The sequence below is a fragment of the Myodes glareolus genome, chromosome 26 (genome assembly GCF_982192425.1).
Source record: "Myodes glareolus chromosome 26, mMyoGla1.1, whole genome shotgun sequence".
In the NCBI taxonomy this organism is placed as follows: Eukaryota; Metazoa; Chordata; class Mammalia; order Rodentia; family Cricetidae; genus Myodes; species Myodes glareolus.
The window spans coordinates 45,734,649-45,750,908 of NC_142051.1; the positions used below are offsets into that span (position 1 = coordinate 45,734,649).

The window sequence follows — 16,260 nt, forward strand, 5'->3', positions numbered from 1 at the left end:
GGAGTGAGTACATACCATGTATGTCTTTCTGGGTCTGGATTGCCTCACTGAAAATGATTTTTTTCTAGTTATATCCATTTGCCTACAGATTCCATGATGTCATCGTTTTTCTTTATAGATGAGTAATAATTGTGTAAACATACCACATTTTTATTATCCATTCTTTGGTTGAGGGGCATTAGGTTGTTTCCAGCTTCTGGAAGTAGGATTAATGCTATTAACATAGATGAGCAGGTATCCTTGTGATATAATTAGGCATCCTTTATGTATATACCCAAGAGTAGTAATGCTGGGTTTTGAGGTAGATTGATTCTCAATTTTCTAAGAAATTGCCATACTCATTTCCAAAGTGGTTATACAAGTTTGCTCTCCCACCAGCAGTCTGACTCCACGTCCTCTCCAACATGTCTCCTCAGTGGTTTTGATCATAACCATTCTGACAGGTATAAGATGGTATCTCAGAATCATTTTGATTTACTTTTCTCTGATGACTAAGGATTTTGAGCAATTCCTGAAATGTCTTTTGGCCATTTGAGAGTCTTCTGTTGAAAATCTTCTGTCTAAATCTGTACCCCATTTCTTAATTGGATTATTTGGTATTTTGATGTACAGTTTAGTTCAGTTCTTCATATATTTTGGAGATAAGTCTTCTGTCTGATGTAGGGTTAGTGGAGATCTTTTCCGTTCAGTAGGTTGCCATTTTGTCTTATTGACCATGTCCTTTGCTTTATAGAAGATTTTCAGTTTCATGAGGTCTCATTTATTGATTATTGGTCTCAATGTCTATGCTACAGGTGTTATGTTTAAGAAGTGGTCTCCTGTGCCAATGCATTCAAGGCTACTTCCTAGCAGTGGTAGAGAAGAGGAGATAGGGATGTGAACATGATGGACAGGGATGGTTGAGGTGGGGAATGGATAGAGTAGGGAAACAATAAAAGTGATATCTTGATAGAGGGACCCATTATAGGGTTAGGGAGAACTTGTGCTAGGGAAATTCCCAGAAACCCACTAAAATGACCCCAGAGAAGTCTCCTAGCAGTAGTGGAGAGGGCGTCTTAATTGGCACCCCAAAAGAATATCCTGTCATGATAGAGCCTTCATCCAGTAACTGACAGAAGCAAATGCAGAGAGCCACAGCCAAGCACCAGGCTGAGCTCTGAAAGCCCAGTGGAAGAGAGGCAGGAGGGATTAGGAGGGATTATTATATGAGCAAGAGGTTCATGATCATGATGAAGAAATCCATAGAGACAATCTCAAAGCAAACTCCATGATACTTTGGCTCTTATAATCTTTCTACCAATTCTTTATTGGTAGAAATATATACATAGTTTGTGTGTATATATTTAGGAATATATATGTATATACATATATGTATGTAACAACAATTATTAGCAAAAAAGAGGTCATAAATTTGAGAGAGAGCAAGAAGGGATACACAGGAAGGATCAGAGGGAGGGAAGAGAAGGAACAATGATGTAATTGTGTTATATTTTCAAAAAATAAAATAAGAAATTAAAAATACAAATAAAATTAAGCAAATATCAACCAATAGTGACTTTGACTCAGGTCAGCTACTTGTAGCCTTTTAGTTAGTTTATAAAGTTGTAGACTTCCATATGGTTTTTCCTACATTCTTAGTTTTTGTTCAACCTTCTTCATCACACTCACTTTCCTCCATCCCTGCCCCATTTAAACATTTCAATCTCTAGTATCTAAAAGTTTACATTACAGCATGTGTGTTCTACTATTTCTGCTCCCTAAATCCCCTCTTTTCTTCACACACTTTTTGTTTCTTTTCTTGCTTAGAGATCTATCTAAGAGATTTTAACTTAATACAGAAAAGCAAACTTTCAAGCTAGGATCTCATGTGTAAGAGAACATGCATTATTTGTTCAATCTGGACCTGGGTTATCTCATTCAGTATAATATTTTTAGAATCAACTATTTATATAAATATTGCTTATTTTCATGTCTCTTTAGTGTGGAATAAAATTCCATTATGTATATTGTCACATTATTTATTATCCATTCATCAATGAATAATCATCTTGGTTAATCCTGTTTCTTAGCTAGTGTGAATAGAGCAGCAACTAACACAAATGTACAGATATCTCTGTGAATACCTAGAGGGGTTATACTTGGGTCACATTGTTCAATTTTTGATTTTTTTAAACCGTAACTGATTTCTCACCAGCATTTGTTGTCATTTGTTTGTACTCACTGAAGTTGAGAACAGAGTAAAAGTCACTACAAACTGAAACTGAGAAAGAGAATGAACAACAGGAGCTGGGGTAACATATTACTAAATATGGTTTGATATAAGTATGTTATAAGCAGACTAGGGTGACAATAATACATAATAATTTATTTTATATTATTCAAAATGGAACAGAATTTAAAGATTCTAAACACAAAGAGATGATTAATTTTTGATGTCATTGAAATCCTTATCATTCTGAGATTTTCATATACTTTATCTACATATATTATTACACTGTTCCTATTTCTTTAATACAGCAATCATCCATTTGTAAATTCTGATGCAGAGTATAATACACATTATCAATTAAAATCACTTAGGAAAAAGAAATCCATATGAAATATTTCTAGATATTACTATATAAATATAGAAAATCACTAAACTTCTTTAACCATAATGTGTCTTTATTTGACCTAGGAGTTTCTTAATAGCTTTTTTGACGTCTTCATTTCTGAGGGTATAGATTAAAGGGTTCAACAGAGGTGTCACTAGGGTGTAAAACACACTCACAATTTTGTCAATGGGAAAGGAGGTCATTGGTCTTACATACAGGTATGAACAAGGTACAAAGAATAAGAAAACAACACAGACATGAGAAGCACAGGTAGATAGGGCTTTGTGACGTCCTTCTGAACTGTGTGTCCTCAGGGAGTGAAGGATGACTATATAGGAAGCAATAAGTATACAGAAAATAAGTAAACACATTGACCCACTGTTGGCAGCAATCATGGGCCCTATAATGTGAGTGTCAGTGCAGGCCAACTCCAGGATTGGTATTAAATCACATATAAAGTGATTAATGATATTGGGGCCACAGAAGGGTAACTGGGCTATAAATGTAATCTGTATCATTCCATGAACAAATCCTACAATTCCAGCTGCTACCACCAAGGAAACACACAATGAACGGTTCATGATGGTCATATAATGCAAGGGTTTGCAAATGGCTACATAGCGATCATAGGCCATGGCAATCAGTAAGATGATTTCAGCTCCTGCGAAAAAATGCTCAGCAAAAAGCTGAGTCATGCAGCCATTGAAGGATATGCTGCTCCTCTCAGAGATCAAGTCATAGATCATTTTGGGTGTTATGGAAGAAGAGTAGAAACCATCTATGATGGACAAGTAGGACAGAAAAAAGTACATGGGAGTAGCCAGGGCCGGGCTGATGAAGATGGTGACTGAGATGAGTGTGTTACCTGCCAGTGTGATCAAATAGATTATTAAGCATACAATAAATAAGAGTTTCTTCAGATCTGGGTCTTGAGTCAAGCCCAGGAGAATGAATTCTGTGACATTCCTCATTCTTTTCACCACTTTAGTTCAGACTGTGAGCAAATGGTCATCTGAAAAGAAACCATAGACTGTCTCAGTGATGATATTTAAAAGGAAACACTGAAAAAAATCAATCACCTCATTACGTCTGGTCCCTGAGGTCAATATAGCTTCACTTCTTCTCATCTCACAATAGTATCACATCCTTTGCCTTATAAAGAACAGAAGTAGGTTCTATTATTCCTAATGAACTTTTGTGGAATAGTGACAGGACCTTATATAAATACTACAAGAAAACTGTCATTAAAATTGATGACAAAGGTGACTTCCAAATTTTCTTCTAACTAGTTCCTTAACTGTCATATTTCATTGTGTTTTTGGACAGCAGATATCATTAATATCAATTATTTTGAAGCTTTGTTTGTCTATTTGCATAGATTTTTTTATACAAATGCAGTATTTAATGAACAACAACTGTTTATTACACACTAAAAGGACAAGTGTTGCTACACTTAAAGCTCTCATTGTTTACCTCAATGAGCATACCGAATTCCAGAAACCATATTTTTTGCCTGGTTCTCTATGGCAATTATTTTCATTGTTTCAATGTTTCTTATCTCCATATCTGTATGTTTCCATGTAAGTACCACAAAATATCTCCTAAACGTCACATTATTTCATGAATAAATTTTTCTTGTGGTTGGACTTTGATCAATTATAGGATTATTCTCAGATTTAGGTACATTTCTCCTCCCTAATCACATATATTTTTTTACCCTTAATTTCTTGTTGATAAGATACAAATGTCAGTATTAGTTAAGACACCACCCTTTTTCCTTTAACAGTAAATAAATCCAAAATAGAATAATTTGCAGTTTTCCTTGCCTAGTTGGAGAAATGGTGAGGATAGTATAATGTATTCTTTTCAATGAACTAGATGAAATTTTCAAGTATGAATTAGAGTTGTTACTAATGAGCTGAGATATTTTATACTTCTTTATCTTTTTCATTAATACCTACCCAAAATCAAACCAAAAATTTCCTCAGTCTATCCCAGCCTCAAAAAATAAAATTCTGGATAGAGTGCCCATCAGCATAATTTTTCAGGCTCTTCAAAGTGAGGAGAAGGAGAAATGAGAAGAAGCCCATTTGGTTTTCAATTTGACTTCGTCCAGAGTGTCTCTACACTGTGCATGATGTCTATAGATTGGGATAATATAGTTAATAATTCTCAATAAATTTAGTTCATAAATTTTAAATTTATAATGACAGTGCATAAATCATGAAGAGGGAAAATCTTCAAGTCATTACAAACAACCATCTAGAATGAATGCATTTAGTGAGACATAGACATTAAACTTTGCATTTTAGAAATGATTCAATCATTCTCAACATCACCTAATTAAGTAAAATTATCAATAGTATTTCCATACAATTGTGTTTAAATTAATTTCATAGCAAAATAGAAAACTTCAAGTCAAGCATATAACTGTAAAGTCTACTTCAGGGAGAATAAATAGGCTAAATTAAGTTAATCTTAAATTTTGGGGAAAAGATTTAGGTTTCACTTACCAGACTGTAGTTGGTTGTGGATTGCTCTGTTTGTTGATTGATTGCAGTCATTGTTTCTTCCCCTCTAAGCACAGCCAGTACAGTAGACTCTCTAAACTAACATTGAAATTATCATTTTTCTATGTAATTACATAATTTAGACATTTTTATTTATTTACCTTTTGCTCTTATTGCCAGCATTTACACAAAAAATGAACTATTTCAGTTAGGAACTTTGATATTACTAGTGTTTACTTCCTTTTGTCTTGATTTTGTGTGATTGGTGGTGTGAATATACATGAACTTACACCACAAACACACACACATGTACCCACACATACTCAACAGTAGTAGATTATATTCTTTCCAGATAACAATGCTGTGAATAAAGCCTAATTACTCAAATCGGAAAATCTTAGTATATTCAACTTTGACACGAATAAGAGAGTAAAACCAAATGGTTTAGACTCTTTTCCTTATACTTTTGAGCGTGTTTTCTGCTTTCTAAGAGTCTATGAACAGCATGGAGAGAGAATACCTTTTATTCCTCTACCCCAGCTTCTCTTTACCTCCATCTCCCTAGAAACCTGTCCATACCCAGAATAGATCCTCTTGAGCAGATCTTCACTTTATTGATTCACACTGTGCTTCAGTCATCAACACAACGACCTTTTGTTTTAATTCTTGATACTAAAGAAATACTTAAATAGATTTGCATTCTAAAAGGTCTGGTGATGTTTTGGTTTAGCAAGTACCCAGAGGATTGGTAATTGTCTCCTATGAAATCTTCACCAAGGTCTTTTGATTAACCCCACTTGGTTCACCAGACATCATTACCAGTGGCTAGTTTCAGAAATTCATTTGAGTTATAAACTGAATTCAGGTTCTTGTATTCTGGCAAGTGTTCTGCCAATGAACTTCATATAGCCCCTCCTTATTTATGTCCTCTTTCATTTAGAGTAATGACCTTAATTCACTTATGTTGGATTATAGGCTTAAATTTGATTCCTTTTTGAGACTAAGGTAGGTCTTCATGAAAAAAGTTCTTGAACCAGATGGCTATGTTTATTAATTCTACCTACATCTTGCAGGACTATAACAGCACTTCTTGAACTCTTCCAGAAAACTGAGAAGGAAAAGCACTTCAAAACTAATTTTCTATGGCCAACACTTAGTATGGTACCTCAATTAGACCACACTCTGCAAAGAAAACAGCTTCCACTCTCAAAAAACCCAAAACCAAACTTGGACTTCTGGATAAGATTGCAAACTATATGCTTCTTCTCAGTGTGAGTCAATGAAGGGAGAGTTGAAAACAAGGAAATAGTAAAAATGAAGAGATTTCCACAGAGAGAATCTTAAGAACTTGGGAAATTCATGAAAAAAAGAAAAGCAGAATGAAATGAAACAAAACCCACGTAATTATGGAGAACTTGCCATCAGAGATAAGATGAGGAATCCTACTGCCAGTCCAGCTCAGCCAGTAACTTGGGGCCAAGAATAGATCATGGAGCCAGTTCCTTCAGAGGCCAAAGAGGGAATTGCAACAGGATTCAGGCACTTGTAACATTCTGTTGAGGACCGCCTTGACAAAAATACCACTTGTCAGGGTAGGGGCATGGGAATTTACAAATATTACTAAAGAATACGAAGAGGTGAATAAAAATAATTAAACAGAAACATATAGAATAGTACTGGGAGGGAGTTCCAGTGAGTACTGAAATCAGCCACATTTAATTTCCAATTGCTTAAAATATTTCTGGCCCTAAAAGGTAAGAGTCAAATAAAAAAAAAAACTGCATTAATATGATACAAGGGGCCATTTTGCCCGAGCGTGCGAGCTAGTGGGAGTGGAGCGCCCCGGCTGTTGTTGCCGTCGCCTTCCTCCTCCCCACAGTCCAGACAGCGGGTGACGAGGCCGTCGGCCCTCGAGCCGAGACTTGTCTCTTGTCTAGTTCTTGGGAGCTCCTGGCCGACATGATTGATGTAGAGGAGAACAACTTCGAGGGCAGAGAGTCTCGCTCTCAGTCAAAATCTCCAACGGGAACTCCTGCTTGTGTAAAATCAGAGAGCAGGTCAGGATCTCGTAGTCCATCAAGGGTTTCCAAACATTCTGAATCCCATTCTCGATCAAGATTAAAATCCAGGTCAAGGTCAAGGAGGCATTCTCATAGACGCTACAGTCGGTCCAGGTCCCACTCTCATAGGAGACGATCTCGAAGTAGATCCTATACGCCAGAGTATCGTCGACGAAGAAGCCGGAGTCACTCTCCAATGTCTAATCGCAGAAGACATAGAGGCAGCAGGGCAAATCCAGATCCCAATACTTGCCTGGGAGTGTTTGACCTCAGTTTGTACACAACAGAAAGAGATCTTTGTGAAGTATTTTCTCGATATGAACCGTTGAGTGATGTCAATGTAGTTTATGATCAGCGAACTGGCAGGTCACGTGGATTTGCTTTTGTGTATTTTGAGAGGATAGATGACTCTAAGGAGGCTATGGAAAGGACAAATGGAATGGAGCTGGATGGTAGAAGAATTCGGGTGGATTATTCTATAACCAAGAGAGCTCACACACCTACACCAGGCATTTACATGGGCAGACCAACTCATAGTGGTGGTGGAGGTGGTGGTGGTGGAGGAGGAGGTGGCGGAGGTGGCGGCGGCGGTAGACAACGAGATTCTTACTATGATAGAGGATATGATCGAGGCTATGACAGATATGAAGATTACGATTACCGGTACAGAAGAAGGTCGCCTTCTCCTTATTACAGTCGATACAGGTCACGGTCAAGATCTCGTTCCTATAGCCCAAGACGCTATTGATAATGGTAATGGAGTGGTTGTGGCTAAGGACTTTTTTTTCCTCCTTTTTCTTTTTGATTCTGGATTTCCAAGCTTCCAATGCTTCCTAGTCCTAAAAACAAAACAAAACCCTGGTTTATTTAATCTGTACTGTGGCCAGTTGTGTTGCCATTTTCCAACCTTTGTTACTCTCTTAATGGTGTGATTGTCATTTAAGTTGTTCAACATCTGAGTAAAAAAGGAGCCCAGTGTTATACTGTGTGGTTCTTTCTGCATTTATGGAGATCAACTCATTACTACCAAGAAAGAAATGATCTTTGAAAGCTTTTGTAATGGATATTGTAGAATACATCCTATTAGTAAAAATCTGCAGTCATGACAAACTGTTTTTTAACCTTCTTTGGGGGACGATAAATAACACTTTAAGTAGATCTGTCATGTCAAGTTTGTCTGGAGTGGCATGGAACAGTTGATTAGTTGAGTGTAGAAAGTTTGAAGTTGTAGGAGAAAATACGAAGAATGTAACTTTGGACCTAAAAAAATTAAGTCACCTTTTAGGAATTAAAAGCTTGTAGATTCCTATAAAACATGCTATATTTGAAGTTATATGTTAAACCTTATGAACTTAAAGTGTGATTTTTATGTTAAATTTACAGAAACTTAAGTATTCCCTTAATCATTGAAGGAAAACCTTTATTTATTACCTAGAAAATTGTATAACTTGCTGTTAGAAATTTTGGTATTGGGTTATTGGTTTTGTGGGTTATTGTATAGTATAGAATTCTAAAATACATGTGGGAAAGAGTAATTTCAAATAAAAGTTAATTTGAAAAAAAATATGATACAAGGAAATGAACAGACCAATTGAAGGTTGTGGGCTACATCCATAGTTAAACTTTCATTTGCTAGAAAAAAAGCAAGTCATGCCCACACCCTAGACCAAAACAATCTGTATGCAAACCACTCCCTGGGTGGAATCAAATGTTATCTTCATAAAGGACCTGGAATCTTAGTTGGACCCTTAGATTTTGTTTGAGGTAGAAACATATATACTTCTATATTCCTGAAATACAAGGTCTGGATATTAGTCACATCTGTTGACAATAACCTTGAGAGAGGAGAACTTTCTGATCTTAATCTAAGTGAGACCTTTGAGGTAGGAACACAATAACTTTAAAGGAATATAGGTAAGTTCCAACTCTCTGACCTTTGGTCAATGTGGAAATAGGCTCACATTCTTGGGCCTCCACAGCAATCCAATCCAGAGATTAAAGAGTCCTCAATAGATCTCTGGATAGTGCTGAATGGCTGATATGGGGATTTAAAATAGAGAGATTAACAATGCCTACATCTTTTCTCCTCTGTCATGGTACAAAAGAGAAAGTAATGGGATAGGTAACCTGGGAATGATCTAAACTTCAAGAAAAGTTTAGAATGCAGCAGGAGCTGAACTCAACTTGTGAAAATTCAAAAAGAGAACAGTTCTTTGGTTCATGGTCTCATATCCAGAGGGAGACATGGAAGGGCTACACAGAAACTTGTGTAGAACTTGGTGCAGTTATTGTTGGACAGACTGGTTATATACAACCTTGCACTTCAAGCATTTAATGTGTTGTAAGGTATAGGTTGTTATAAAAATCCCTTTTATGTCTGTTTTTTCCTAGACCAACTATACAATATTTTTATAGATTTTCGTATTTCTAGTCTATATACTTTTCCTTTACCCCATGCCCCCTTTATTCCATACCCTTTCTCTCCCCAACTACTTAAATATGCCACATTTTTCCATTTCATACTCATGTCTACATATATTACAGGAAGACAGTCATGAGCACAATTTCTTCTCCTGTAATTATCATTGAAGCTTTTTTCTTGTCAAACCATCATAGTAATTACTTTAGTCAACTTTTCTTCTAAAAATAAATGCAAGTGAAGTCAACCTACATGGAGGACTCTTGCAAAATGAATAAATAAATAAATAAATAAATAAATATAAAAATAAAAACAGAGAAAAGCCTATAAATAAAAAATTAAGGTAGTATTTAAAATATAGCAAAGATATTTATAAAATATGAGACAACTTTTACTATAAAGATTCCATAAACTAACATCTACCTCAACACCAGAAAACAAAGATGATGAGAAAACTGAACTGGAAGAAAATAATATCAGCCTTAAGTGTCTTTTTTGTTGTCTAAAAATTTTATACAATTATATAATACATATTGACCACATCTTTTCTCCCCCCCCCCCCTATATATTTCTGATCTCCTTCCAGACTTTTAAAAAAATAATCCAGTAGATGAAACTGGTGCTGCCATTTTAAGTATATGGTTTGGGTCATCTACTGAGGAATGAGCAAGCTCACAATTCTCGATACCTCCAAGAAAAATAACTCTCCATTAACAGTCATCAATGCCTTTAACTTATAAGCAATGGGTAGAAAATCAGGATCATATAATTACATGCTTATTATTCTGAAGACCTTATGTTGGAACAGCCATGTCTTGTGTGTAACAGCATGCTCAGAGGTGAGATTTTACTGAATTCCTCTCCAAATTCCACCTCCTCAATATAGATGGATGTCTCTGTCCCACCTGGTCCTGCAACCATTAAGTATCATGAAGAACATAAATTAGTTCTGGGATAAGTAACTGAATGGCTCCTACTATGATCTATGAATTTTGGTTGTTTTGGAGAGTATTATGTTGGCCTTGTTCCAGTTTATTTCTGCCTCTGAGAAATGTTTCCTAAGTATAGGGAAAGATGGGAAATTATTGGCAAAGTGATTAGAGTCTCAGGCAGTGGAGACATGATCACATAGGAATGTGATTAAAATGAGGCAAACATGCACATATTAGAAATCTGTCTCTAACAAATTATATTCTGACCTTTTCCCCCACAAATTCATTACCTAAGAGACAATATGCTAATAGTGTTCCTTCTAAAATGTGTTTTGGGAGAAGTTTACTAATTATATCAGAATAGAACCAAATGGTAGGCTTAGTGCTGTGGGTGATTTTTGTGAGGTATTTTGCTGGCTGCCTTTTTAGAAAACCTACATAAAAAATTTCAAGTCTTTTCCAAAAAACATCTCTTTCCTACATAGGTACTGGGCTACTCAGAATATCTATCATTAATCTTCCTTTGAAGTCATTGGGAACTCGATTGCTAACAAAGTCCCTTCCCCAGGCTTCCTTTTAAACTGAGATCCAAATGATGAGACCACCCCAGGCAATCCAGCGGAAAGAGCACTCTGAACAAAACAGGAAAACCTGTTGATAAACAAGTGAAGTGAAGAAGGAGCAGAGCTGAGTACTAAGGAGAGGCAGCATGAAAAGAGGTGATGCCCAGAGCAGAGGCTTTTTTCTTTTGATTCTTAAGTTCAGCAAGAGCAGATTTATCAAAGATACATTCTCAGTTTACAGCTAACACACAAATCCAACATGGATTTGATGGCTTTACAAGCTGAAGATCAAAAATTTTTGACAAATTGCTTGCCCTTTATGTATTAACAGTAGAGAATGGTATTTCATATTTTATACCAATCGTTTAGCATAATTCCCAGATTTAAATTTTATCATTCTTCCTTGTCTCAATGAAGAATGTGATATTAATAATATGAAAATTTTGGTCTGTATAAGAACTTTATGTAGAACATATTTTCTTGTTCAATTATAAATTAAAAAAATAGCAGAAGGAACATAATGAGATCCCTAACTTAACATATTTGTGATCTTCTTGATAATTTTTAAAGTAAAATAAGTAGGCCGAGACTCTTACAATTATACACTTTAGAACTGCTCTGGACATTCATATGACCATTGCAACCTTTGAAATTCCAAAAATGTCTTCTTGTCATTGTTTTGTAGTTTTCCCTAACTTTATATTTTGTAAATATCTTGACCCATGAAGTAAATATTGATTAGCTTATAAATTATATGATCGTATATTAGAACATGAAAAATTCGGTAGTATTCATGATATGAAATTGAAGTTAAAATAAATTAAGGATGCACATCCACTTTAAGTGGAAGTAGAATGTCTACCTAACAATGTCCTGCAAAGGTCAAACTTAATACTACCCACTACTTGTACTTGGTTCCCATTTCACTGATATCTCAGCTCTAATATTTGAACCTCAGCATGTCACTCAGATATATCTTTTAATCTCATAAGTCAGATCTCAACAGATATCTGATGTGGGATTCACCTCTGTATACTGTGATTACCATTAATGAATAAAGAAACTGCCTTCACCTGTTGATATGGCAGAACTTAGGTAAGCAGGGAAAACTAAACTGAATGCTAGGAGAAAGAAAGAGAACTTAAGAAGAAGCCATGTAGTCCTGCCAGAGACAGTAGCCAGAACTTTAGTTAGTAAGCCACAGACACGTGAAGATATACAGATTGATGGAAATAAGTTAATATATGAGAGTTAGCCAATAAGAAGCTATAGCTTATGGTCCAAGCAGTGATTTAAATAATATAGTTTCTGTGTGATTATTTCAGGGCTAAGCGGCCAGGAACCAAGAAACAGCATCCTTCCAACAGATATTATTGACATGCACTGTAAAAAAGTGAAATATTAATATTTAATCAAACTGTGTATGGTACCTTTTATGTCCTCTTTCTGGAAAGGCATGCTCTTGCTATAGGGATTTCATATTCTACAAACCATCTTTGTGACTAACTTACTGTGTATTAGCTGATACAAAGAACCAATATGTCAGAAAGTTTTGCTCTTTTACCTGAGCTTGAGGGACTGTTTTCCTTGACTCCGTACTACTTGGAGGACTCATGTTGAAATTGTCTAAGCTTTTCCTCAGTAGGTTGAACTGGGTAGCTTCTTCTGAAGCGTTCTAACTAACTTCTACGTCTCATCCTGGTTTTCTTTTGATTGAAGTTATCTCTAACCTGAAGAATCTACCTTTGGAATCTACTGATTGTATCCACAATCCCTGACTGCTATCCATAGGAAGCTGAATCAGTTCCTATAATCAGGATCATAATTGGGGAGTATAACTTGCATAATGGCCTCCATTTTGTTTATTTAATTATATATTTTAGAAAGTTGTACTATGATAGTAGTGACAATGGCATCAGCACGGTGATTTTTATGAGATAAAGAATACGTTTAAAATTCTGGGATTCCACACTCCCTGCTGACTTTTGGAACTGACCTTATGTGTTGGGCCTGGTGAAACTTCACTTTTTAGTACTTTAACTGCAGTGCCAGTATTCACAGCACCACATCTACTCTGAGTAGTGGTAGTGAACTTTTTTTATCCTGTGAGTCCTTCCACAGAACACCTGTAGAGCTCATCCCAATCCTTTAAAAATTTATGCTAAGATTTAGGTGGGTATGTGAAATTATCACCTTCAACTTATTTTAAGAATATTGTTCTGCAATTCTGATTTGACCTTTTCCCACTAGCTGAATGGATGGGTTTTGTTTGTTTGTTTGTTTCCTTTCAATATGATGATGATGTGATTACCTGCCTTGATCTTGGGTTCCTGTGATGAGGTTTTAAACTTGCATGACTAAGATGACTTTTTATTGCATGTCTTTACTTTATCTTTCATGAAACTTTGGTTTCAGGGTAGGTTAGACTATGTCATACACTCATATTTGGTGTATGAGTTCTGGGATCATAGTCTAAGTTCCAAGGAAGACACTGTTTGAAGCTAGATAGCCACTACTGTGCTATGAAATTCCAAGTGATAACACTGATAAGAGTTAAGAGGAAATATTGTTCTGTTTGTAGAAAAAAATATTTCAGTAAAAAGTAGGAAATAAAATGTCTCTGGGAGAACCATTGAAAGTCAGTGAAGATGAGCAGCCTGTTCTGTGCTGCAGTAACAATAGTAATTGAAGTGAAATGAATGTGTCAAAGGAGGTTACGTTTCAACAGGAACAAATTTCTGTGGAGAAAAGCAAGAAATAGTCACTAGGTCTGAGAAGTGAGAAATATATGTGAATAATAGGAATATGCTTTGCATCCTCTGAAGGGACTGTTCATAACTACTTAACTCCTGATTTATGCACAATTTTTGATAAATTGGATACTCTCTTTTTTGTCTCCACAGAACAAAATATTTTCATATAGAAATTGGTAAGGCAGTTCTAAAATTTATATATTTGCCTACATATGAATAAATGTTATAGCAATAAAAACATATGAAGATAATATACCATATACATTCTATATACTGCTACTTGAATGCTTTCCTAACTGTTTGGTATTCAATAACTGGTTGGTGTTCTTTTCCTGCTGAAGATTATTTTTTTCACTCACAGTATTTCTTAGCTGCCTGAAGTTCTTTGTATAGCACTGAGGCCCTATGGTTTTTCAGTTGTTCTCTTTAGTATGTCTATTTTTAGTCTTATTCAGTCCATGTTTAGGCAGTCATGTTGGTGAAACTTCATGGGTACAGCTTCTGGAAATTCCAGGAGACACAATCTCACAGCAAACTCTCAGATCCCCTGATTCATTCAATCTTTTCTCTCCTTCTGTGAGACTTCTTGAGCCTTAGGTATAGGAACTATAATATAAATATAGCCACTGGGACTGGGCTTTACAAGTCTGCATTTTGATTGTGTTTTTTTCTGTAATGGTCTCCATCTGTTGCAAAGTGAAGATTACTTGATGAAGGGTGAGGTAGACTTATCTCTGGGTATAAGGACAGATATTTAGAATGCGTGTTGGATTATGCTGACTTGCTAAAGAGGTCATTGTAGATTCCCTTCTAAGATCCAAGGTTTTAGTAGCCTTTGTTATTTGTCTAGTTTTCCATTGCCAGGCATGATTTACATCTCTAAAGTAGGTCTTTAGTCCAGTAGTGCCACTCATATCTTGGCAACAATCTAAATCTTTCTAACTAAGATTAGTGTGGTATTTGGTAACATTATCTGACCTATTTCATTTCAGATGTTTCATTTTAATCTAACTCAACTCTTTTCACTGAAATAGATAAAAATAAACTAAGACAAGGAAGTCATAGGAACAGTAGAAAATCTAGATGTTTCAAAGTCATCAGCAAGGCTACAAAATGCATTAGCAGTGTGGTCATGCCAGGTACTAATTTGCATTAAGACACAATTGTGAATTTTTAACTAACAAAAAACAAAACAAAGAAAACAAATCTCAGATTAATTTTATAGACTGTTGATGAGATGATACTCTTGGTTTTAATTTTTTGTATGTATGACTCCAATTGTACCTTTCTTTGTGAGGCGTAAAAACTAAGTAGAATGTAATATTTAAATAGAATAAATCAGATGTATTTCCTTCTATGGTCTTTTCTGAAATTTCCACTGAATTAAATACCAGTTTTCTCTCATGCTTCAGGCTCAGACCTTTAGTGGGGGAAACTGCTTTTCAGACCCAAAATAATCACGCAGAAACTTTGTCCAGCTCTTACATCTTGAATTAACCATTTCTGTTAATCTGTGCTTCACCACAAGGTCATGGCCTGCTGGCAAAGTTTTGGTGGACTACAGCAGAGGTGTCTGTCTCCTGTGGCAGCTACATGACTTCTCACTGACACTGCCTACTCTCTCTATATGTCTTCTCCAGCCTGACTGTATTCTGTTAAGACATTGGCCAAAAGCAGCTTCTTTATTAACCAATGTTATACAGAGTGGAATCCCACACCACCTCCCTTTTTCTGTCTAAATAAAAAAGGTTTTAACGTTAACATAGTAAAATTATATATAATAAAACTGGTATCAAGCAGGATTTACTGTTTCAATATTTATATATTCCTACTTCATCTTATATCTTAATAAAGGAAAACTATAACTATCTATTATTAAACTCCATCAAAGACTCCAGAATGAAATATTATTGCCTAAGTAATTAGGGAGTCATTGCAAGCAACTTCAAAAACTCTAGAATTGATGGAGACATCTCATTGCCTGGACAGTCACCCAAAGTTCTTCTGAAACATGGGTACACCTATCTTTAGCTTACAGGCCCATAGCATTTGGCAGACTTTTCCATAAGGCAGGAAATTTGAAGATATATTATGCCTTATATTTGCAAGTTTCATCAGTTGCTTTCTTCTGTGTCCTGCAGAATGTCTGGCAGACTCTTTCATGAAGCAGAAAACCTGAAGGATGGTCTCGCCCCTGGCAAGTTCAGCAATAATTTTTCTGTGAGTTTTGTATGTCCAGTTCATATATCATAACATCAAGCAGTCCAGGAAAGAACATTTTCTTTTCCAAATGGCTAGCAAACTCTATAAGGAGCCTTTCCAATGTCCATCATCTTGTTTAGGTAGATTGGTGGTGCCAGAGACAGATGAGTGTCATTGTTATGAAATGTCCTAAGTTCTTAAAACATTTTAAATGCAATATTCCAAAC

The 16,260-nt window shown here is 35.7% G+C and overlaps 1 protein-coding gene and 1 pseudogene across 1 annotated transcript; one reads left to right on the forward strand and one right to left on the reverse strand.

Moving 5' to 3' along the window:
• Positions 1-2,647: 2,647 nt before the first annotated feature.
• LOC125400881 (olfactory receptor 4C45-like) lies at positions 2,648-3,571 on the reverse strand. Its single transcript, XM_048435005.3, has one exon. It carries the CDS (start codon positions 3,563-3,565, stop codon positions 2,648-2,650), a length of 918 nt encoding a protein of 305 aa, XP_048290962.3. The 5' UTR covers positions 3,566-3,571.
• A 3,454-nt stretch (positions 3,572-7,025) lies between these two features.
• Positions 7,026-8,728, forward strand: LOC125400869 (transformer-2 protein homolog alpha pseudogene; annotated as a pseudogene).
• Positions 8,729-16,260: the final 7,532 nt, after the last annotated feature.